Consider the following 24,605-nt stretch of genomic DNA (forward strand, 5'->3'; position numbering starts at 1 on the left):
TACTGCAAAGTTTTATACGTTGGTAATTTTTCTTTCGTCTTTTTCTTTTAAATAAACTCCAGATAATTGGAAATTTCCTCTAAGAATTCAGAAAACTAATTGCAAGAGAGCTGCGAGAAGAATTTAAAATGCTTGCCAACGATTTTCAAAGATTTAAAAGTTCCAAGGTACAATATCCCTTCCAAAAGAGCTTCAGGGGTATTTAAGTGAAGAAACACCCAAATTCGGTATAAAAGTTCCGGAAAACGTTTGGAAAAATACACTAAAGTTGTTTTAAGTTTCTATCCGAAGAGATTAGGAAGTTTTGTCCGCAACACTGAGACAAAGCTAATAAAAAAACAAATTTGGAAGAGAAAAAACGATAATCGCTAGGATTAAAATAAGAGAATTTATAAATAAATTAAGGTGATGGCTAAGAAAGAACCCTTCGTGAATTATTAGTTAAAACAGTATGTACAGAAAGTAATGAAAAAGTTATTCATAACTTTTGTTTTTCTTTTCTTTTTACTTTGACTTTTACTTTAATTTTCACTTTCACTTTGACAAATTTCTACTATTTCTTTTATTTTCCCTTCGAGGGATTTTTACATCCACTTTCATTTTCACTTTAAAACATTTTTATTTTTATTTTCATTTCACACTAATAGATTTATATTTTTACTTTTACTTTGATAAATTTTTATTTTCACTTAATAGAAAAAATAAAATGAAAGTAAAAATAAAAATCTATGAAATTGAAAATGAAAATAAAAATTGAAATGAAAATGAAAATTAAAATGAAAATGAAAATGAAAATTTCTTAAAAGAATTTTTCTATAATTTAAAAAACAATTATTAATTTTTTGAAGAATTTTAATTAAAATTTTTTAGCCATGATTGTTATCTCCAAATTATTAAAAATAATTCTAAAAAACTTTAATGTTATTTTTTGTAGCTATGTATTTGAATTTTCGAAAATATTGAAAATAATTGAATTTTAAAAAATGATAATGAAAAAATTTTAAAAATTACTTTTTTCAAGAATATTTTAATATAATTTTTAGTAGCTAATTTCCATTATTTTTCATTTTTAATTATACACCTGAAGATATTTCATCAAAATTTTTGTGAATTAAATTATTTTCAAAATTTTGCAATTATTCATCAAAAGTTAATTTTAAAAAATTGTAATATAATACCTACATGAAAAAATTTATTATTTTCAATTTAATTTTACAAAATTTCAATTATTCAAAGCCTTTTAAATTGTATATTTTGAACCTTTAATTAGAAAAATTATTAAAAAATAAATTTCATATTATTCATTTCATTGTTTAGTATTTTTTAAATATCAAAATTTAGCTTTGTCGCCTTTTTTCCCCAAATTGTGAAATACTTTTACAAAATATAATATAATTTTCTTTCCGTATAGCATTTTTTGAAAATAGTCGAAAAATGTAGAAAAAGTCATAATATCCGTGGCTTCCAAAAAATTTAATAAATTATACTTTTTAACATTCACATATTAGTTTTAATCATGTTTAAGAAGTAAACAACTAAAGACTTAACGCAGTCTTTAGTTAAGTTTAATTTTTATTTCTCAATTTCGAAACTCCGTAAAAAAGAAAAGATTTTCTTGAAAAAGTCATTAAAGAATAAACTTGAAGTATTTTATAAAATTCAAACAATTTTTTACCCCCTAGTCAAAGTGATTCTTTTAATATACCATTAAGAAACATTAAGATTGGATGAATAGTCAAGTAGTTTTTTATCGCTCAATTACTATATCGCCTGTCAAACTAAATTTCCCAAACTCTCAAGAATTCAAAATGTAAATCTTAGGAGAAATTTATTTGCCTCAAGTGTATCTTTATAGCGCGTAATATGTATCGTCGGCGAATATATATATATATATATAATATTAATCAAGAGAGGTGCGAAGAGAAAAAAAAAGAGGGAAGCTGAAGAAGAAAATTATTCCTCTCTAATATATATACATAAATATGGTCGAGAGAATCTGCAAGGACATAAGGGGGTAGTGATTCGTGAGTGAAGAGGGTTTTCAGTGGTGGATTTTAATTAAATTCGAGGCATCCTCTTATCGTCAGGATCGATTGGCTGCAAGCCAGAAACTGATACACGCAATGTTGCACTAGTGTTGACCGCGTGTATATGCATAGGCACGCAGTAATTCAATCGATCGTTTATTTTGGATCATCCGTTATGAAGCACGATCGTAAAATGACGATAAACGTACAAACGCGTGGGACAAACCACCCCTTCCCCCTATTTTAGATTCACACACGCATACACAAATCCAGTTACTTTGTGGTTACATATTAGCTGCTTAGTGGGCTGCTGCAAAACAAGTCATTTTCCAACTTCTTTTTTTTTCTTTTTGCTCTCCTTTGGCCTCGAATCATGCTCCAGATATTGAGTTATTTGCCGCTCCTTTATAACTTTATAGCCACACTCAAACCGGAATTTTAAAAGATTTTAACCGGAATTTTATACATATTAGAAATTGTATGTCATTTTCTGGGTTCAACGATTGAGAATTTAAGCAAATTATCCCTTATCAACGAGAGACCTTTAATTATAACATTAAATAAAAGTGATTCGTCGACTTTTTAATCAAGTCTTCCTGCCTTATTCGGAAATGAAATGACCGCCACTCTTAAACGGTATAATTTAATTGAGATTTTAAATTATCTGTTCAGGAAGGTGTAAAAAATTGTTTTTATGTGTTTAAATTTTCGTTAAAAAGTCTAGAATTACTTTTTTTATGGATGAATATTAATATTTTCCATTGGGTTGTAAATATTCAAAGACAATCTTAATGCACTTGCATGAAAGGAAATATAATTTTATATGAAACCTAGGTTACAAAAATGTCAATCTTCATTTCCTACCTTCATTTCTCGGTAGATTTTTATTTTTTCGCTAATCCGGATAATAATTTTTCAATTCTCACTCTTCGAAAAACTCAAGTATTATAAGAACTTTTAATTAATATTTTGCAAAAACTCGAATATTATAATAAATTTTAGTAAACAATTTCTTTTCACAATGTTTTCCTCACAAAATTATATTTCTATTCCCGTTAGTCAATAAAACGTGATTTTAACAACAAATAAAAAATGTATCTCTCGGAGAATAAATAATCGACTAATTGGAGTAATGTTAAAGTTAAGCATTAAAGTTCAAGTGGAATTTATTCGCTTTTAAGACTGTCAAAATTAAATATGGCGGACTGACATGATAAATGAAATGGATTTACATAAGAATTTGTGCCTCGCGGCCTTATAAGGTCAGTGATTCTATGATTTCAAACTAGATTTTCACAAATTAAAATGTCAGATCGAATATAGTGTATAGTAAAATTATTATTAGAAGAAAAAGAAAGAAATAATCCGAACAAGTGCAAGTAATCCAAATATTATTCCAACAGAGTAAGAAATTCGTTTAAACGAAAGGAAAAATGCAAATACGCAAAGATAAGAAATACTTGGGTTTCCCCTCAAATAATGAGTCAACATTATAAGAGGAGTGAAAGCACTTCTTGGATTTTTGATGATTAATCCCGGATTCTAGGAGGCTTTCACTCTCTCGAAAAAAAGGGAACGAATTTTTTTCCTGATAATCTTAATCAAATATCAATTCCTTTTGTATTCATGAAAGGAATAATTAGAAACAATCTTATATTGAACTTGGTGATGATTAAATTAATTAAATAATTAAAATATCATTCGTAAAAGGTAGTTCGCAATAACGATTGGCTTGCTTACAAGTATTCTAAGGATGCGAGAATTTATCGACTACAAGAAACGGTGGTGTGATTCTAGTGGTGTTGTTTATATTGCTCGACCTAGAAATTCCATTACTCTTGGAAGTTGCGCGAAAGTAAAAGGAATTTACATTTTTCACGTAGTCGATTGGGTTCCCCTTTACAAGCACAATCGTTTATTGGACTCGGCGACATCCTGAATGCAATTAAGCTGTTCGATAAATTGAGATCGGTGCTGATGATATTTAAAACCAATGGAAGAGAAAAAAAGCGCAAAAAAATAAACAAACCAAAAAAAAAAAAAAAGATTTGAAAACAAAAAAAAGAAGAGAAACACTTTTGTACACACCGGACATTAAAGTAGGTCGGACTAAAGAAATACAAAACCTGCGTGTGTTCGCAATCACCGATTCACTTTCGCCCACGGCCAAGTTAACTTCGAGCCAACGACCGTCGTCGCTTGGATTCAAAATACTTCCCCTTTCCCTCAAAGTCACTGAATATAAATCGAACGTCGACTTGTCCTTCGTCATTCTTAATCCTATCATCTATTCGCGTCCAAATGTTCTTTCCTTCCAAAGAGGCGCATCTTCACGGAGAGAGAAAAAAAAGATTGGAGGGAAAAAAAGAAAATAGTTGAAAAGCCACTTTTTCAGAAGATTTCGCGAACATAAGTTTTTGAAAGTAGTTTCAATATTTAATGGCACATAGAGGGAAAAATGTTATTTTCTTACATTCGACAATTCTAACTGTAAATTAGCAGATATTATACAAGAGTTAAAATTGAGTCACTATTTATTGTTAGTTAAGGATTTTCACAGATGCTAATTGAGAATCTAAAATTAGATTTAAAAATTTAAAAATTGCAGATCTAATATGGTACCCAATATTGTTTTAAAAATCAAATTGAATTAAAACTTATAATTCAATTTTTTTGAATTTTTAACTAAAATTCTTCTCTAAAACATTTATTTTTAATGATTTTTTGACAAAGTTCTTTAAAAATTCCATTCTACAAAGAATAAAGAAAGTTCTCCTAATTTAAATATTCATTTCTTTGAAATTTAATTTAATGATATATTTCAATTATTCGAAAAATTTTCATTTAAATTAAAAAACCTTTTCAAAATTCAATAATTTTCTAGTGTTTTTAACATTCACTTCGACTGCGAGGCAATGTTTACTAACGAAATTCTTTCAAACTTTTATCAGCAGCGTTTATTTTCTTTTTCTTTCTCTTATCTCTTTCGTTTTTCTTTTTTTATTGTATTATTACCTTGTATACACTAATTAATATGTAACTCAATTCTGATACCCATTTATGGTCCATATGGATCGCGGGGAATGTATAAATAAATAAACTACAATTCTTCTCTAAATCAATTATTTGGAATAATATTCAGAAAATTCTTTTCTTAATCAATTATTTTTAATAATTAAATATGTATTCGAAAATTCAACTAATTTCAAAAGAGACTTTGAATTAAAATTTTTCAAAAAACTAAGTTCAACAAAATTTCTAATTAAATTCATTCAAAATTCGAATTTTCTAAAATTTCAAATTGAAACTTTTTTTTCAATTCAATTATTTATGAAAATTGTAAATACAACTGTTATAAAATTCAATTAGTTTTGAAATTTTTATGAGAAATTATTCATTAAATGATTTATTAGGTAGTAATAATTTTACAATAGTTCCTCAAGACTTAAATTATTTTAAATAAATTCAATTTCATATTCTGTAAAGTTTAAATATTGTTAAAAATAAAAAAATTTTTGTTTGTCAGTTCAAAATTTATAAGGCGAAGAAAAATAAATTTTGAGAAAAAATAATTCTTTTTAATATTTTCAAAGGTTTCTAGACCAAAATTCAGAATTTAATTTATTTTCCAGTACATTTCTTGACTTTTCTCTGAATTCCCTGACCTGTGGCAATCCTGTTATTGTTGCAGTAACTCTAACTTTAGAAAACGCATTGAAGTATATTACAAAAATGTATCTGGTAAAACTAATTTTGCTGGTGCAATTTTTTTGAAAGCTATAATTGTAATTTCTTTTTACTAATGCTTACAGAATTAACAATTTTTATAAATAAAATATTTAAGGATATAAATATAAAATTATACCTCGAGTTATCAAATTATGCTCCATTTGAACTGTCAAAAACTTCTGTGCATTTCTGGCATTTTTTTTTTTACAATTTTCGAAGTAAAAGTTTACCTTACGTTCGTAGTACATTTTTGTGAAAATTAGTAAAATATGTTTTGAACGTAGTTAAATTTACTGCGAAAATAGTAAAAAATGCCACAATGATCAGAACTTGCGATAAATTAAGGTGTTTCTTCTTTGAGGATATGTTGATTAAAAATCTAGCATCAGATTTTTAAAATTCAAAATGGCGCATCCAGTATGGCGGATACTTTTCAAAGTATAAATGAACTTAAAACTTGTCTTATGGAAGACTTCAAGAATCTAAAGCCATATTTAAAAAAATTTAAATGATGGATCCAGTATGATTGATGATGTTTCGAAAACCGATCAGATTTAATTTGAAAATGATTTACAAGAAGGCTTTTGTATGTGTAAATACTATTAAATTATTAAAATAAATTTTATATTAAATTCTTATATATAGGTAAAAAAATACGTAACTTTTAATTTCACATTTCTAAAGATTAGAATTTTATCCTACATTTGTATTCTATATATGAAAAGATCATCGCGGTAAAAGTGAGCAAGAATCTTCTTCCCAATAAGTTTGAGTGACATCTTTCTCATCTCGATTTCATTCAGACGGAGTGAAAGTAATTTTTATTGACATTGAATACATTAAAGGAATAACTCTATATATAAGAAAGTGTTCCACTTTTTATAAATTTACTTTTTTCTTCTAGTTTCTTAAACGTATTTGAACAAAAAAAATAAAAATTTAGATTGTTAAATAATCTAAACTGTGTTTAGTATGACCAAAACTTGGGAAATTCCAGAAAATTGGCTTTCTAGTGTACTCTAAATCAAATTGAAAATTATTTTCAGTAGGGGATAAATATATATTTTTCATAGTTTCCCTCTCGACATGTCCATGATTAACCGCATCGGAAATATTCCATTTGTATCAACTGTCCTCAGTCCCCCCTAAAATATAATTTCTAGAAAAAAGAAAAAAAAGTGTGAAAATTTTTTCCCTTTTGTAAATGAACATTTTCCAGTTGATGTATCTATTTAACGCAGAATTCTTGGTATTAAATTATACACGCAGTAGCAGAGTTGAATTATTAACGCAAGATACAAATTTATCTTTCAGGATATGAAAAACATTTGTGCAGAGTAATTGCACATGTAGATAAAATCAATAATCTTAGATAAGAAAAACCCTCTGGGATATAAAATTCAAGGCGAATACAAAGCTTCCATTAGAAACACGACTACAATAAATCTTTCTTCGAGCAGACTATAAGCATCTCTCCAGTTGCACAATTGCATAATACTCCTAACTCGATTGATTCGCGTAAATATAGAGAGAAAAAGGAGAGGAGAGAATGAGAGAGCAACAATGTGTACATCTGGCAAAAAAGAATTAACTTTCGAGAGAACCGTTAGTGATTTCCTCGAAGACAAATGAAATTTAATCATCTTGAACTCGCCTCGCTTCCTCGATTAACGTATATTCATATAATTCAATCCAATCTCCCTTCTTTTTTAAACTGGAGTTGAAAATTTATGACATTTCTGTTTACAATCGATTGAGAACTACTGGGAAAATCTCAATAAAAAGCAATAAACAAAAAAAAAAAAAAAACAAGTGTAAAAACAAAAGAGTCGAGCTGTCCGGGCATTTAAAATATCGTTTATTCGACCTGGATTATTGCGATCGTGGCGACGCGACGCTTCTGTGCGGCGGCAATAGCAGCACGGAGGGCCCCTTTGTGATTTTGACATCGAAACAGCTTCTCGTAATTTTATTCGATTCGAGAGCAAAGTAAAAAAAAAGAGAGTGAGAGAGAAAGAGAGAAAAAGAGAAGAAATCGGGAGAGCCCCCAAGGGCGATCGCACTCGAGAGGAATCGTAAATTTATGCCGCACAAAACGCGACCCTGCTGCCAAGCAGTTTCAATCGTTAAACGCGAAACGGGACCTCATAAAAAACTGAGGATAATAACCAGCCCTTGGACTTTCAAGCCGAGACGCCCTTATACGCCCTTTTGTGACTCATCCATAATGTCCTGTATACATCTATTATCTATTCTTGTCGATATAGAAAAGACCAGAAAGAGCTTCCGTTTCACTATACGCGTATAAATGTATATATAACAGTCACAATTCTCTCTCTCTCTCTCTCTCTCTCTCTCGAATGTTGACAAGGTAGACCGCACTTTAATCCTTTTATTTTTCATTTTCAATCTATCACATTTGTATATTTTATTTAAAAAAAAATACATCGTTAAAGATGTCGCTGATTTACTCTCTAAAGTAGATGATTAAATTTTCTATCAAATCATTTCAAAAAACGATTTTTTATTATTTAAATTCTCGAGAATCATATGAAGTGCGCAATTGTTTTTAACAAAAACAAAAAAAAAGTATTGAGACAAAATATGTTATTTTGGCTTCAAACCCCTTTACAGTGGCACAGTGGGCGAAAATGACAAAAATGACGTCAAAATTCTTTCTCCGGCGTAATTTTTATCGCATCGACAAGAGAATTTTAACAAATTGTAGATAGATTTAATAATTCTTTATTAATTTTGTTAATTCATTTGAGGGTCCCTGATTACGAATCTAAAATCCAATTTTCAAAATTCAAAATAACGGACCAAAAATGTTAAATTTATTAAATTTTCTTTAAACTTGTTGCTCAGGGGTTTTCAGGGTCGCTGATCATGAATCTTAAGCCAGATTTAAAAAATTCAAAATGTCGGATCCAATATGGCGGACTAAATTCTTAAAATTTATCGGATTTACTTTAAACTTGTTACTTGGGGGTTTTCAGGGTTGCTGATCATGAATCTGAAGTCAGATTTAAAAAATTCAAAATAGTGGATCCAATATAGCGGACTAAAATTTTTAAGTTTATTAAATTTACTTCAAACTTGTTACTTAGTCAGTTTTATTATCATATTTGATAAATTTGAATTGATTAAGATCATGTGCAGCAACGGAATTTGTTAACTTTAATTAAAAAAAAATTATAAACAATTAAAATCCCAAAAATCGGCCTCGAGGGATGTCTTAAGAATTTATTCCCCTTTAATTTAAAACTAATTGTAAAAAATTTGAATGTTATTATTTTTTGTATTTCTTTGAATTTTTTGAAATTTGAATTTGAAAATATTGAAAATAATTTAATTTTAAAAAATTAGAATGCAAAAAATTCTAAGAATTATTATTTTCAGAAATATTTTAATATAATTTTTTTTTTTTGAAGCTAAATTTCATTAATTACCATTTTTAAATTTGCATTTGAAGATTTTTCATTCAAATTTTTGAGAATTCAATTATTTTTAAAATTTACAATTAAAATTAGTTTCAAAAATTTTTATCAAACACTTTGAAAAAAATCAATTATTTTCAATTTAATTTTACAAAATTTCAATTATTGAAACTCTTTTATTGTAAATTTTAAATATTTATTTAGTATTTAACATTTATAAAAATAGTTGAATTGTTTGGAAGAAATTATTAAAAATTTTATAAAATAATTGAATTTTATGGAAATATTTGAATTCTTACGAGAAATTTAATCCAAAATGTTTTGAAAATAATTGAATTCCTGTAAAGAATTTTACTATTTATAAAAATAATTGAATTCTTGCGAATAATTTTGTCATAATATAAAAATAATTGAATTTATTCGAATATTAAATTTTTTTTAAAAATTAAATTCTTCCGAGGAATTTAATTTTAATTATTTTCAAAATTTGCAATTAAAATTCTTCAAAAGTTGATTTTCAAAAATTTTTATAAAACACTTTAAAAAAATCAATTATTTTCAATTGAATTTTACATTTCAATATTTTTTGAAACTCTTTTCAATTGTAAATTTCGAAAAGTCGAAAATTTTATAATATCCGAGGCCTGTACATATTTACGAATGACAATTTTTCGAAAAATTGAAATATCATGAAATTAAATTCCAAGGAAATGAATTTCAAAATTTTAGAAGAACTTTCTTTATTCTTTGTACAATTGAATTTTCAAAGAACTTTGTCAAAAATTATTAAAAATAAATGATTTAGAGAAGAGTTTTAGTTAAAAATTGTTAAAAATTTGTTTAAAAATTGTTACTCCCAAGTTTTTGGGGTAAAAAAAAATATGAATATATTCATATTCGTATATACACGAATATGATATCAGTTTTCAAAAATTAAAAATGACGGATCAATTCTTAAAAATGACACCATTTTGCTTGAAACTTGTTACTCGGAAATTTTCGGGGTCCCTGATTCCGAATATGATGCACTGAAAAAAAAAAAGTATTGAACCAAGAAAATTTTTCTTGGTTGAAGAAAATCGTGGGATTGAATACGGCCAAGACTATTAAAGTATTGATTCAAGAAAACGATTTTCTTGACATAGGATATTTGGGAGAAGAACATATATTCTTGATCCAAGAAAATATGGAATTCGACCAAGAAGTTAATCTTCTTATACGAAATATAAAATGTATTAAATGAATAAAATATTTTCTTGTTCTAAGAATATATATAGATGATTGAATTATTTTATTCGATTCATTCAATGTTTTGTAACGTTCGTTCAAGTAATTCAAGATTAAATGAAGAAAACATTTATTTTGTGAGAAGAGCAGATATTCTTGATCCAAGAAAATATGGAATTCTACCAAGAAATTAAGTAGCATGTAAGAAATGCAGAATATATTAATTCAAAATCATTTATGTATCAAATCAAGAAAGTATGTTCTCTGTCCGAGAAAATATTTTCTTGATTTGAGAAAATTTATAGTTTTCAATCAAAAAAATACTTTCTCAATACAAGTAAATTATTTACTTAAATTACCCCCCCCCCCTTACCTCCATCCCATCTTTTCTAATACTTAGGTCAAACATTTTTATTATTTAATTAATTAACATTTATATTTTTTATTTAAATAATTAAATAATTATTATTTTACATATATATTTACATTTAATTAATACTTAACACAAATACAACAAATATACCTTGAAAGAAAATTTTCCACGGTCGGAGGAATTGAACTCGGGTTGCACGCACCAGAAGCCGTCACGCTACCACTATGCCATCCTAGCCTCAATGGACAGTTTTCAAAAACTGATATTTAAGTTGCATATACATTTGAAGAAAAATATTTTCTTGGATCAAGAACACCGGCATTGTGTTAAGTAAAAAAAAGTTTCAAAGCAAATAAATAAAATGATTCGATTCAAGAAACATGAATTCTCCAGACAATACTTTATTATTTCGCTTAAGAACATATATTCTAGATTCAATACTTTTTGGTACTTCGGAAAAGTAAAATATTTGGTTGAAATAATTACATATTTAGTTCCGCCAAATACTACATTCTTAATTCAAGAATTCTGTTCAATGCTAATAATTACTTGACACAAGAAAATGAATTTCTTTCTTCAAATAAATATGGGATTAATTGAATATAATTTTTAATCGACTTGAAACAAATATTTACTTATATTAAGATCTTACACTTAATTGAATTGAATAAATAAAATATTTCATTCCAGAAAATATAACATTCTCGCAAGAAATTAATGATTTTGAAACATGAGAATATAGAAATGCTTCAAGTAAAAGAAATGCTTAGATTAATTAATATTTCTTTGAAACAAAATAATTTTTAATTGAGTTGAAACAATTATTAACTTGTATTAATCTTCCCATTTTCTTGGCTCAAGACTATGGGTGTTGGATGAAATAAATAGTTGCTTTAAAGGAAATAAAAAAATTATTTGACTCAAGATACCAAATGACTCAAGGTAAATTACTTGACGTGAGAACATGATATTCTTGATTCAATACTTTTTCGAGACTTGGCGCATGTAAAACAGTTCGTTTGAAACAGTAAGATATTTACTTATGTCAAACCCATATTTTCTTATTCCAATAACTTTGATCAATGCTCAAAATTACTTGACACAAGAAAATAAATTTCTTCCAATAAGAAAATATGGGTTTGTTTCAAGTAAATCAGGTCAAGAAAATGCATTTACTTGATTCAATGAACTTTTTTTTTCAGTGTGTCAGTTTTCGAAAATCCAAAATGGCGGATGAATTTTTAAAAGTTTCACTATTTTACATGAAACTTGTTACTCGGGATTTTTTAACGTTATTATAATATTTCCTCAATATTTCAGTGGAATATATTACATCAACTGCAATTATAACAATAATTAATTATACAGCAAATATATTCAGTGGAATATTAACTCTAGACGGATATTATAATCCTAGTGCAAAATGACTGTAATATTAGACCGCAATATTGCAAATCTCAAGGGTAATGTTTAAGTATATTTCAAGTCCGATAAGTATCCATCTGATAAGCTTCAACTCCCCTTATCCCGTTATCACACATACGTTAACCCACTCTAATTAGATGTGACCCCCGACCCCACTGTCAGTTATCGAAATCCTGCAGCGACTGCGCAAAATACGGTACTACACTGCTAAATTTATGTGCTGGTGGGGGAATATTTATTAAGTCTCAAATTAATCGAATTTTCATCCCTCGCAGCCCCAAAGCCATTAAATATTTATTTGCTTAACGGTACTATCAAACAAATCGTTAAAAATTATCTGCTATAACCGGGATTCTTTGTAGAGTTGTGCGAGTCATTGTAGACCTCAAATCCAATGAGATATAATTACTTTCAATCGAATAATCGTACCGGAGATTTTAACAATATTATTAATTTTCAAATAAAATACAAATTTTTACAAAAATAAAACAAATAAATCACAAATTAATAAAAATTAATAAAAAAATATTACTCAGAAATGGTATATCTTCTTTCTTATTGATCGTATAATCGTTAAATTTTATATGTAACATTTCAGAAATTAACCGTTTTTTATAATTTGACACTAAATCTAAATATTTTGATTTCATCGAAATTGAAAGAATGATTAAGTACAGTTTGATGTTCATTAACAACAGATTCAATTTTTTTTATGTTCCTTGATTCTTTTTCAAAACTACTAAGATGAAGTCAAATTCAAAATGTCGATTTACTATAGTTTTTGTTTTAGAATAAATTGTAAAATTCAAAAATTCAAAATTGTAAATATTAAATGCAAATTTTCAAATGTAAAATAAAGGAGAAACTTAAAGCAGAATTTTTATCCAAATAAATATTTAAAATTCATGGATGGAAATTTGAAATAACTTGTAAAATTAAAAATTTCAGTTCTCAAATAAAGTATAATTTGAAATTTTTAAATATTAAATAAAGGTAAATTTGAATTTTTTATTTTAGAATAAATTTTGAAATTGAAAAATTCAATATTGTATAAATAAATATTATAAAATTCAAATTTTCTATTGTATAATACAAAGGAATTGTAAAGTTTAATTTCTTTTCAATTCTATTTTTCAAATTTCAAATAAAGTTTTGAAATTAAAGATTATAAATTTGAAAATTTTGCAAAATTTTAATTCCTTGATGTAAAAAATATAGTAAAATTCCCTATTTTGTAAATTATAGAATAAAGTTGAATTTAAATTTTTGAAATTGAAAATTAGAAATTTAAAACAATTTTCAAAATTCTAATATGTTAAAGTAAAATGCAGTAAAATTCATATCTTTAAATTTTAAATAAAGTAGAATTAAAATTCTTGAATTAAAAATAAGTTTTAAAATTCAAAAATTCGAAATTGGTGAATAAACAATTGAATTTCAAAGTTTGTAATGTAAAGTCAAGTGGAATTTAATTTTCCAAATTTTAAATAAAGTAGATATAAAAATTTTTAAACTACAATAAAGTAGAAGCTTTATTTTATTTTTCAAAATTTTGTATTCAAAAAGAAATTTTGGAATTTTGAATTTTGAAAAAGTAACATCAGATTAGTAATAATTAGAGACCTAAAAACCCCAAGTATCAAGTTTCAAGCTAATTCAATGAATGAAAATAAATGTGCTCGACATATTGGATCCGCCATCTTGAATTTTAAAAAACTGACCTCGAATTCGTAATCAGCGTCTCTAATAGCCCCTGAAGACATGTTTGATTTTTAAAAATTTCCTCCTCCCTTTCCGGGGGTAAAGATCCTAAGAGAAAACTATTAATGTGGCCAAAAAAAGGGGATAAAAATAAAATAAACCGAAACGAAATATGACCCAGTTCAGTGTCATTAAATTCGGAGTTCAAATCTTTAAAAATTAATCAACCACTTCAATATTCACTACATATTTCTATTTAAACTTTCGAGAGATGGATATTCACGAAAATAATCATTGAAATGGCTTTTCATACAAGAGCGAAGTTCTTTGTGCTTTTTTTACGCCTGCCAGTCTTTTATTACTTGGCTTAGTCATTAGGTAATAAATAATTTTACTCAAACTCAAAATATTTTTCCCTCTATCATTTTTACTTTTTGTAAACATTTTCATTCATATTTTGAAAAAAATTATTTTTATACGTCTATACTTTTTACTATACAATATAACTATAAAAAAAGTAATCTAATGGCTTTTTATGGCGCTACCCTTTTTAATCTCCATTTTGTAAAAAAAAAATTCATATTGTTTCAAAGAGAGTATATAATATTAAAATATACTGTTATATGAATATGAAAACACGATAAACCGTTTATCAATAAAATTCCAACAAAGAAGAATAGAATTGAATAGAATATGAGAAGAAGAAAAAATATTAGTATATCTGAACTATACCTAAAGAAAAAGTTAATCTGTATTATCACAGGTAGCAGTAGTTCTCGCAGAAACAATAGGAAGAATAATAACAATTTTCTCACATTCCTCGTCGCTTCATCAAAGAACAATTCACTTCCGAGTGATGCTCACATCCTTATTATTCATTGTCTCATTAAGGTTAAACTCGTTCCCACTTAAACTGATTATTATAAACTATCAATTACGTTATTACAATGATATGCAATATAGCTGAGAGGAAATTTCTCGCGTGTCTTAAAAAATTCCGTTATCTGTATTCTTTAAACAAGTTTATCAAACCAAGGTTTGTCACGGTTGTTTTTGAGTCTTTCATGGTAATCTCCATTGATATTATATTGTTTGCCTTCGAAGAAATATAGAAAGAAAAAAAATAGAAAATACTTACGTTTTGATGGCGTCATTCGAACAGGCGAAGACCTTCACAACATGATTCGGCTCTTGAATTCTCTCGACGCAATATTCCTTTGCTAAAAGTCTTAGTTGTTGGGCTTTAAATACTAAAGTACCATCGGGTTCAAGAACTGTATCTTTAACATCACCGGCAATTGAGAAATTTTTTGACATTGGACAATGGGGAAAGCCTGCTTTTACTTCAAATGAGGAAGAGAGATTCGGAATCAGAGGTGGAGCACCTTCTTCATCTTGAGATACTACACAAGTCCTCCTGTAATAAAACAAAACAAAAATACATAAAAATTTTTTTTTAAATGAAAAATTGATATTCTACTATTAAAGTTTTTTTAAAAATATATTCTTATATTAGGTGTTTGTGATTTTGGAAAGGAATTAAATTTAAGAAGATAAGATGTTAAAAAATATGTAAAATTTGAGAATTGTTATAAGGAATAGGAAAAGTTTTATGTTATCTGTTTTGTATGCTTTTGAATTATATTGTGAATAAGATAATGCAAAAAGGAAACAATTTCTAAATTCTTTTTGTAAAACGGAAAGGGTAGAAAAAAGTGTATAAAATTTCTGAAATGACCACTTTTTATGTAAGAAAGCATCTGTTGGCAGCACATGCAACTAATGCTATGCAACATCTGTTTAGATTCTGGATAATGAGCGAGACCGACTTTCCACCTCAGTGAAATTGAAATATACAAGCATCCTTATTATCTATTAAATGCTTCTAGACGACTAAATTATAGAGGGCGGTGGTATTTCGCTTCTAAGCTTAATTATTGAAAAGACTTTTTTTAATTCATTACTAACAGTAGTCAAGTGTGTTTGGTATTCATGGAGTCGAGAACTTTCTGTAACTTTAGAAAAACAATCGTAAAAACAGTTTTTAATGTACACTCGAAAATGTTATACGTTCCCATAAAGTAACTAACAAAAAATTCATATCTTTTTGAATAAATATTTCTTTTTCATTTTTTAACCCACTTCGTTCTGAATATCAATTTTTTCCAAAATTCTAAAAACTAGAGATCAAACACAAAATTTCATCCACATTAATTACGAATACTTTAGTTTTAAATAATTCAAAAATGCAAAAAAGTTGACCTGACTTTATAAAAATTAATTTTTATTTTTTCTAAATTGGTTTCAATCGAGATTTGAATCATAAAATTCGATGTTAATTAAAAAGAATCATGTCGGTATTATTTTTTATACAAGCAATCATAAATTTTTCCTTAAGTTATATTTTTCTTCCAAATTCTGAAAGAGGAGGCCTTATATACATAAAATGTACCTTATGCAAATTTTTTTCCAGGTCTCCAACATCGAAAAAGATGAGCGCAAATATGAAGAAAATAAAACGGACATTCCAGACGAAATGGGTTAAAGCATTTTTTTTTTAATACATTAATACTTTTATATTAAAAAAAAAAATAAATTTATAAAAACGGGATTAAAAATTTCTTGCTTTTAATATTTAAATACTCTAGAACAATTTATAAGCTTTTGAATAACTGTAAAAGCCTTTAGGCCATTAATATTTTTATATTTTCAAATAAAACGAAAATTTTCCAATAAAATGTATTTTACTGCAAATAGAGTGAACAATTTTATTTATATTGTCATTTCGAGTTTTATTATATTTAAAATAAATATATTTAATATTCATGGATAATTAAAATTTTTCGAAAATAAAAAATAATAACTACATTTGCAATATAATATAAAATATAATTTGCAATATATAACTAATTGAAATTAACTTTGTGTCAAATTATAAATTTCTAGTATTATTCCTTCAAATGACGCTAAATGTTTCAATGTTTCAATGTTTTTGCCATATTCCAATTAAACAAAAATATTAAGTCAAATAAAATAATAAATTTAAAATAAAAATATAAAACGTTAGTACCGAATAAAAATAAATTTAAATTGAAAATATCAAAACATAAAATTGCAATGAACTAATTATTATTAATAACATTCAAAGACAAATTCGAAAGAATTTTTATTAATCATAATTTTAAAAAGTGATTATAGATTCGTAATGATTAAATATTTGACAATTTTTTCGCCATATTGGATCCGCTATTTTGGATTTTTAAAAAGTGACTTCAGATTCGTAATCAGCTACCCTAAAAACCCCCGATCAACAAGTTTTAATCGAATTTGATCAAATTCGAATTTTGTCCGCCATATTGGCTGTTAAAGAATGAGTTACAGAATAATTTACCTCGTTTTTAGCATTTAACTCGCATAAAAGTATTTTTAAATTTTTGGCTTTTGACAGCTCTATTGGCATTGAAAATGGAAATTTTTAAAAAAACGCTTATTGGCATCTTAAAGTACACGAATGTAGAAATCTTTTAAGCACTAGAACGTTTATATTCATCAAAGCAATTTTTGTTTTGAGCTCAGTCCGAGTTGACATGTGGAATGTCCCATGTATAGTTAAAATTTATAACATTTAATTTGCATTTAAGAATAATTTTCTAAAACTGGGTCATTTTTCAATGATTTTTTTCAATTTTAGAAAATTTCTCTGTTAAACTGTCATATTTTTGAGGTTATCTTCCTATAAGTAAAATGTTATATCTATCGAAAATATAAACAAATTAATTATTGCTGTTACTTTTATAGCTTCGAAATATTGCACTTTAGAATATTATTAATACCTTAAAATATATTTTAATGTTTTTTCTATATTTATTATTGTTTTTAAAAGTTCGTGTCGTTCACTACTGTCAGGATGTTGATCTCTGTACCCCTTTACAGTTCAAATAAGAAACTAAGAAATATCCAAATATCGGAAAATTATACGATTAGAGTCAGAATTTAAAGATTGATCTAACATTTGATTTATTTGTTATTTTGTTCAATTAAAATTTATATCTAACATTTACAGGGAAATAAAATTTTATAACAGTTTAGTTTTGAGACATTTTAATTTCACAAACTTCCACTAGACCAAAAACAATTAAATCGTAAAACGTCAACTTTTATATGAGAGATAGATATTTCTATCCGTTTCTGTTTTATGTCACCCAATATGAATTTTGTATATACACTGCTTTTACTTACTAGAATTACTTTTTCTTAGAACTCTTATATTTGAGCAACATATATATAGGAATTTTATGTAACATAACCCCATATCTTCGAAAAACGCGTCTACACAATTTTCTGTTATTGTGAAGTCAATAAATATAAAAGAAATGATTTTTATTTTGTAACCCGATTATTTTCCACTCTCCACTTCAACACACAACAAGCGAAACAGGGTTCGGAACCTATATTACATAGTCTTAGAGAAAATCAAGCAATTTAGATTCTGAACCCTGATTCTGCTCCACATCGAAATATCGAATAATTGAAGTACCGATCCCTGTACGAAGCCTGTTGCGCCAAAGGGCCTAAGCAGAAAATTGCAAGAAAGTTTTCTTTTCTAGTTTTTTTTTCTTTATTTTAAATGAAAAGTTAATTATAGTATAGACAATAGTTTTTGTATTTGTGTTTTAAACCAACTTTTTTTCAGGTGCATCTGACATTGTGAGTATGAAATATGATGTTAATTGTTTCACGCGAATCGATTCGGCAATTGTTCGTTGCGAACAAAATAACAATTAAATTTTACAGTTTTATCTCATTTCTTTCACCATGAAAAGAGGCGGAAAAAAAATGAAATCAAATTACTCGATGTGTATATATCTATAATTAAACCATTCAAAAATTTGTTTTCACTGAACTATTCAAATATAGATTTTTTTTCCTCGTCCCTCGTAATAAATACCTTTAAAGTTTGTTCATTTAAATTTACGTAGTAAATGAATGAATGATGTTTTAAATTCTTCTCCATTGTTTGTTCACATTTTAGATTATTTTGTATGTTTAGGTTAGGAATGTCATTAGTATTTACACTGTCAACCGTGTTACAGAATATTTTGAGTTTTGTTTTAGGTTTTTGGTGTATAAAAATTTCTGAACAGTGCTTTTTGTCTTTTCAGTAAAAGTACAAAATAATATTATCGACTAAATTTTGAAATTTTAATTTCGAATTTAGACGTTATTGGATTTATTATTTGACTTCTACTGTGGATTATTTACGATAATATTTATTATTTTCGGTTATTTCTGTTTTCCAAAGTGCAGGAATGAATAAAAAATTCATTGTTATGAATATTCAAAACTCGTGTATGGAAAAAAATTTAGTTTACAAAATACTTGTAATTTTGTGTGTATATATGTGTGTGATTCATGATCAGTGTTTGGATTAAATTCAAGGGAGATATACTGGAATGAACTTGAAAAGCAATTCCCAATCAAAAGGTACCTGTTCTCGTCGTAGGCAGCATGCGAACCACAACATCGACGAATACTAGGTCGCATTGTAGAAGCAGCACGCTCGTCCGTGTAGTTTAATTCACAAACGAGCAATGCATTCGAATCAGCACAGTACTCTTCGGGATTTAAATTTCTACCTGATCCAACTTCCAAAATCGCAGCACCCGTGTCCGTTAGAATAAATGGTGAATATGGATTGTATGGTATATAATTTAAAACATGCGATTTTGGACACTGAGGTTTTTGTCCTTCCGTAATATTCCATTTATTTGGAATTTCCGTTACTTTCTTTCCCTGTTTAACTGAATAAATAAATGGTTGCCATTGATTTCTGGTGGGAACACATTTCGGTGGGGATTTTTCATTTTCACGCACTAAATGTTCCATAAAACGACAACACTTCAAAATGGAGATTTTCTCTTTTATCGAATCCTCCGGCTCGGACGCTACTATTATAAGTAGCGTCACGAGAAAACTACCGAGGAATACACTTTTCATGTTTTCTTTTTGAATTTTTTTACTTTTCTCCCACACTTAAAAAAAACTGTGGGACGAGTAACGTCAAAGTCTATTTTGAATCACATAAGGATAGTTCAAGAACCTATAAATTCTTTGTTTACAAGAATATCAGAAATCGCGCGTCACACTGAATCACTAATTCCACTATTTTGAATTTCACTTTTAAACACTCGACATTAAAAAATGTCATTCACAAACTAAACAAGTATTCCATTTAATGAATATTCCACACAAAGTTTCTTCAGAACACAATAATTTCGATTGTTCCAAGAGATGAAAATTCACTAATTCATAATGAATTGTCCGATATCATTAGCAATTGATAAATTTCGAAAACTTTATTAAAGTACAATGATAAAGAAAAATTTGTTTACGATTGTTTTGATCGTTGAAAATTTCGAGAGAAATCCGGTACAGACTCTACCTCACGACGGTTTCGCAGTTACTAAAGTCCACGCGGTATTTGAAACTCGCCGGCCACTGGCAGCGTGGTCGACAGATGCGCGCGCACCATTCTAACCATTCTCCTTGCGTCTCTACTCCCAGAAACCAGGTGCATTTTCTCCCACCCAGAACCCGGAAGTGCAACGGTACCCGCCTATCCGTGAAATACGCGCGCCAACGTGCCGAGGGTTAATTGCAATAATACGACGAGTTTTCTAATTACTATTACCCGACTGCGATTACTGAGGTTAAACCACAAAGATTCTTGAGATTTTTGTACACATTGGTATTAATGTTTTTATTCAAACAATTTTTATACTTTAAATAATATTTCCATACATTTATAATGAGAAAATAACCCTAATTTAAATTTTTTTCAGGCTTCAATGAATTGGAGAAATGGATATGCAAAAAAATGGTAATAAATCAGGAAGTGCAAATTTTTACAGTTTATGAATAAAATTTATGTTTCTGTTAATAAATAATAATTCCTTATTATTTTACAGAGGTGAATATTTGCAACATAACCTTCAAAATACAACAGATGAACAATGATTAGTATCTCAACTTGAAATAAGTGTTTTTGTTGAAAACTTGAAAAGACATTTGAATAAAAATAGCCACAAAAATTCCCAGGGTTTCTTTCATATATACAAAAAGGACAATTTTTTATCACTTTTTGGAACCCCCCCCCCTCCCCCACCACCCCTGTGGTAAATCTGTATATTTGTATCACAACTTGAGATAAGGGTTTTTGTTGAAAATTTGAAAAGACATTTGAATAAAAAATAGCCAAAAAATTCTAAGGGGTCTTTCATATACAAAAAGGCTAATTTTTTATGACTTTTTGGACACCTCCTTCCTTTGAGACAAATTTGCGAAAGAATAGCGAAGAAAAAATTGATAAAATATAGGTAATAATTTTTAGAAAAAATAAATGAAATGCCTCACTCACATAAAAAAATACGCATCTGAAAATATATGTGACACTTTCGGAAATATTTTATGATGATAAAATATGTCATACTTTATGCTAAACGACAGTATCAAAACATAACGAGAGAAGTACATATGTATGTTTTTGGAGAAAATATACAAGATATTTGTCATTTGTTTTTGTACAAGAAGAGGTCAAGATCCTGTACATAACTCATAAAACTTTATGAGTGCGGTGAGAATCTCGGAAATATTTAGTCAGGGATCTTTTGTTTTCTCAAGAAAATAGCATATTATTCTAGCATTTAACTCCTTCATTCGTTTCAGTATTTGAACAGATAATAAAATGAAAATATTTTTTATTTTCTGAAAAACTTCTTTATACCTAAAATTTTATGAAGAAGAATTTTACAAAGAAGTGTTAATTATTTATTTACTTACAAAAAAAGGTAGTTTTCGTTGAACTTGAATAATTTTAAAGTGAAGTTGTATGTACATCCCATCAGAGATAACTTTTACCTGAAAAAAAGTTAATATTGACAAAAGTTTATTAGAATTGATTTTTTGTAAACACTTTATTTTTATAAATTCTGTATAATTATATATTATAAAGTATGTATAATTTTATTTTTAAATTAGTATTTTATTTTAAAATTGCAATAGAAATTTATTATTATACTACAAGAGAGGTTTAGAAAGTAAAAGAATAAGAGCATGAAGATTATTATAAAAGTCACGGTTACTTTTTACATATATAAATATAGTGAAACGGTCAACGTCATGAAAGCAGTAAATAGCGCACAAAAGCGCTGCTCTGGTACTTGAAGAAATGAAACGCCCTTGCATGTGCAAGTAAGCTAGAATTCCAGTTGAGATACTTCCGTGAAATCAATGTTTGCAAGGAAGATGTAGAAAAATATACACTGGCAGTTCAAACTCGATTATTATTGACAAACTAAACACGAATTCTCCCAATGTAACGTATAGTCTACGCTGCATGCAAAGAATCTGTTTTAAACGGATGTTTCCATAGATTTTCATATTTCTTCTTTTATGCGAATGAACCGCACTTCCTCGAAATGATCATTTCGCATTTCAATGTCAATATCTAAACTAAATTTCTCTAAAACACTTTTGAAAATTTATATGAATCTTTTTCTATTTTTATTCAGTACTGAATAATTCGTTAAAGAATAACTGGAGATCAATTCTTTTTTATCTTTTATTTATTTTATTTGAAGATTATAGCTTTTTAGAAAAGAAAACAAGTGTCATTATGCGGCGAACTGTAAATCAAGGTAGATATAATAAATCAAAGAAATTAATTGAATTGATTACAAATGTATTATCAGGTTTTAGTGAAGAAACCAGAATATAAAAATATCGAAACAAACAATTCTGACGACTTTAGAGGAATCGCGCGTGTTATCGTTGAAATCAATCAACACCCACGAAATCTAAAAGAGTAATACCGAAGGTGTAAAATATAGATTAAAACGAAAGACTTGAAAATTTTTAGAGAAGCATTTTAACTCATATATTAAGAATTGAAATATCTGGATTATCTATGATGTTCTAATTCTGAATGTCACACTATTAGAGAAATAAAAACTTTCTAGATTATTCTGATTAATAAAAAGCAACCTTTTAATTACTTGTATACTCATTTGAATAAAAGTACATGTATCTGCTTAAAAATTTTAACCGATGTTTTCATACGATTTCATTTTTTTCATACAGATAAACCTCTTTGTCGAAAAGATAATTTCGCTTCAATGCACGGTGGGACTGGACCAACTTTGAATCAAGCTTTTATCATCTCTAGAGCACTCTTCCGAACTGTGAATAGAACCATTTTTTAAAAGTTGTTATAAATTTACCCACTGTTTATAATTAATGAACATTGTCTTTTTAATAATTAAACTAACAACAATTTGCGCGCTTACGCGCGCTGCTGACTTCTCACTCACTATTTTAAATAAAATTATCAATTTTTAAAAATAATAGAATGTAAAAATTTTTAATTCAAATTTTTTTTATAAAAATAAAATATGAATTGGAATATATAGTTTTAATATTATTATAATTATAATTATCATATATTCTGACAGAGAATTCAGGAATTTTTATTAAAAGTACAGAAAAAAATTAAATTTTTAGATTTCATAAGAAAATTCTGAATTTTTGTGTCTTTTTTGTTTGACTAATAAACTATAAAATTACCACGAATTCTAATACAAAATCTTTAATTTTTTTAATTTCTGCCAAAAATTTTTTTTTTTAAATATCTTAAATCTTGAACAACTATCGTAAGCTAAATAAATTATTTAAAGAATAGTTTTACGTATATATTTCAAAATTAATTCAATTTTAAATTTTTAAAAGAGTTGCGTTTACAATTTTCATAAATAAATTAACTTCAAACGGTTTCAATCTGAAATTTTAATAAAATTTCAATGTTGAATGAATTTAATTAGAAATTTTAATGAACTTAGATTTTTGAAAAATTTTAATAATTCAAAATCTTCTAAAATTAGTTAAATTTAGCAATATATATTTAATTAATTATTAAAAATAATTGATTTATAGAAGAATTTTAGTTAAAAACAGTAAAAAAATTGAATTTGAAGAAGTTACATACAATTGATTGCAGAAATTCAATTATTTTTAAAAGTATAATAAAATTCTTATCACAAAATTCAATTGTGTTTAAAATTTACAAAAAAATCTAGACAAAATCCCATGTATTATCTTCATAAATAAAAAAATTCTTCTTCAAAATGCAATTATTTTCAAAAATTTTAATAAAATTTTCATAAATAATAGGTAAAAATTTCACAGTAATATTCAAATATTTACAAATTTTTTATAAATTCAATTATTTTCAGAAATAATAAGACTCATCGCAGAATTTAAATTATTTTTAATACAATTTTAATTGAATTCCTTGAAAAATGTAACTATTCTAAAACATTTTATTAAAATTCGTCAAAAGAATTCAATTATTTAAAAATTTGATAATAAAATTTTTAATAAGAATTAAATTTTAAGGAACATTCAATTATTCAATAAATAATTTACTTTTGTATTTAAATAATTTAATTCTCGTAGAATTTTCTAAAAAAATTGATTTGAAAATGAATTTTAGTTTAAATTTTAGATAATAATAGAATATGAAAATAATTTTTAAAAAGTTACAGTAACAATAATCTTATAATATAAAATAATGATTTTAAATCTTAATTGCTATGTAAAAAAATAATAATTAAATATTTTAAATATAAA

At 26.7% G+C, this 24,605-nt stretch overlaps 1 protein-coding gene across 1 annotated transcript in view; it reads right to left on the reverse strand.

Annotated features, from left to right (window-relative positions):
• Positions 1-20,370, reverse strand: part of LOC122509104 (probable G-protein coupled receptor Mth-like 1) — a 335,089-nt gene extending 314,719 nt beyond the window's left edge. The window contains exons 1-2 of the mRNA XM_043622884.1: positions 19,411-20,370; positions 15,061-15,339 (exon numbers count right to left, since the gene is read on the reverse strand). Of these exons, the coding sequence (XP_043478819.1) occupies positions 15,061-15,339; positions 19,411-19,919 (788 nt within the window). The 5' untranslated portion in view covers positions 19,920-20,370. The remainder of the gene's footprint in view (positions 1-15,060; positions 15,340-19,410) is intronic.
• Between the last annotated feature and the right edge of the window lie 4,235 nt (positions 20,371-24,605).

The sequence above is a fragment of the Leptopilina heterotoma genome, unplaced genomic scaffold (genome assembly GCF_015476425.1).
Source record: "Leptopilina heterotoma isolate Lh14 unplaced genomic scaffold, ASM1547642v1 Lhet_6, whole genome shotgun sequence".
NCBI lineage: Eukaryota > Metazoa > Arthropoda > Insecta > Hymenoptera > Figitidae > Leptopilina > Leptopilina heterotoma.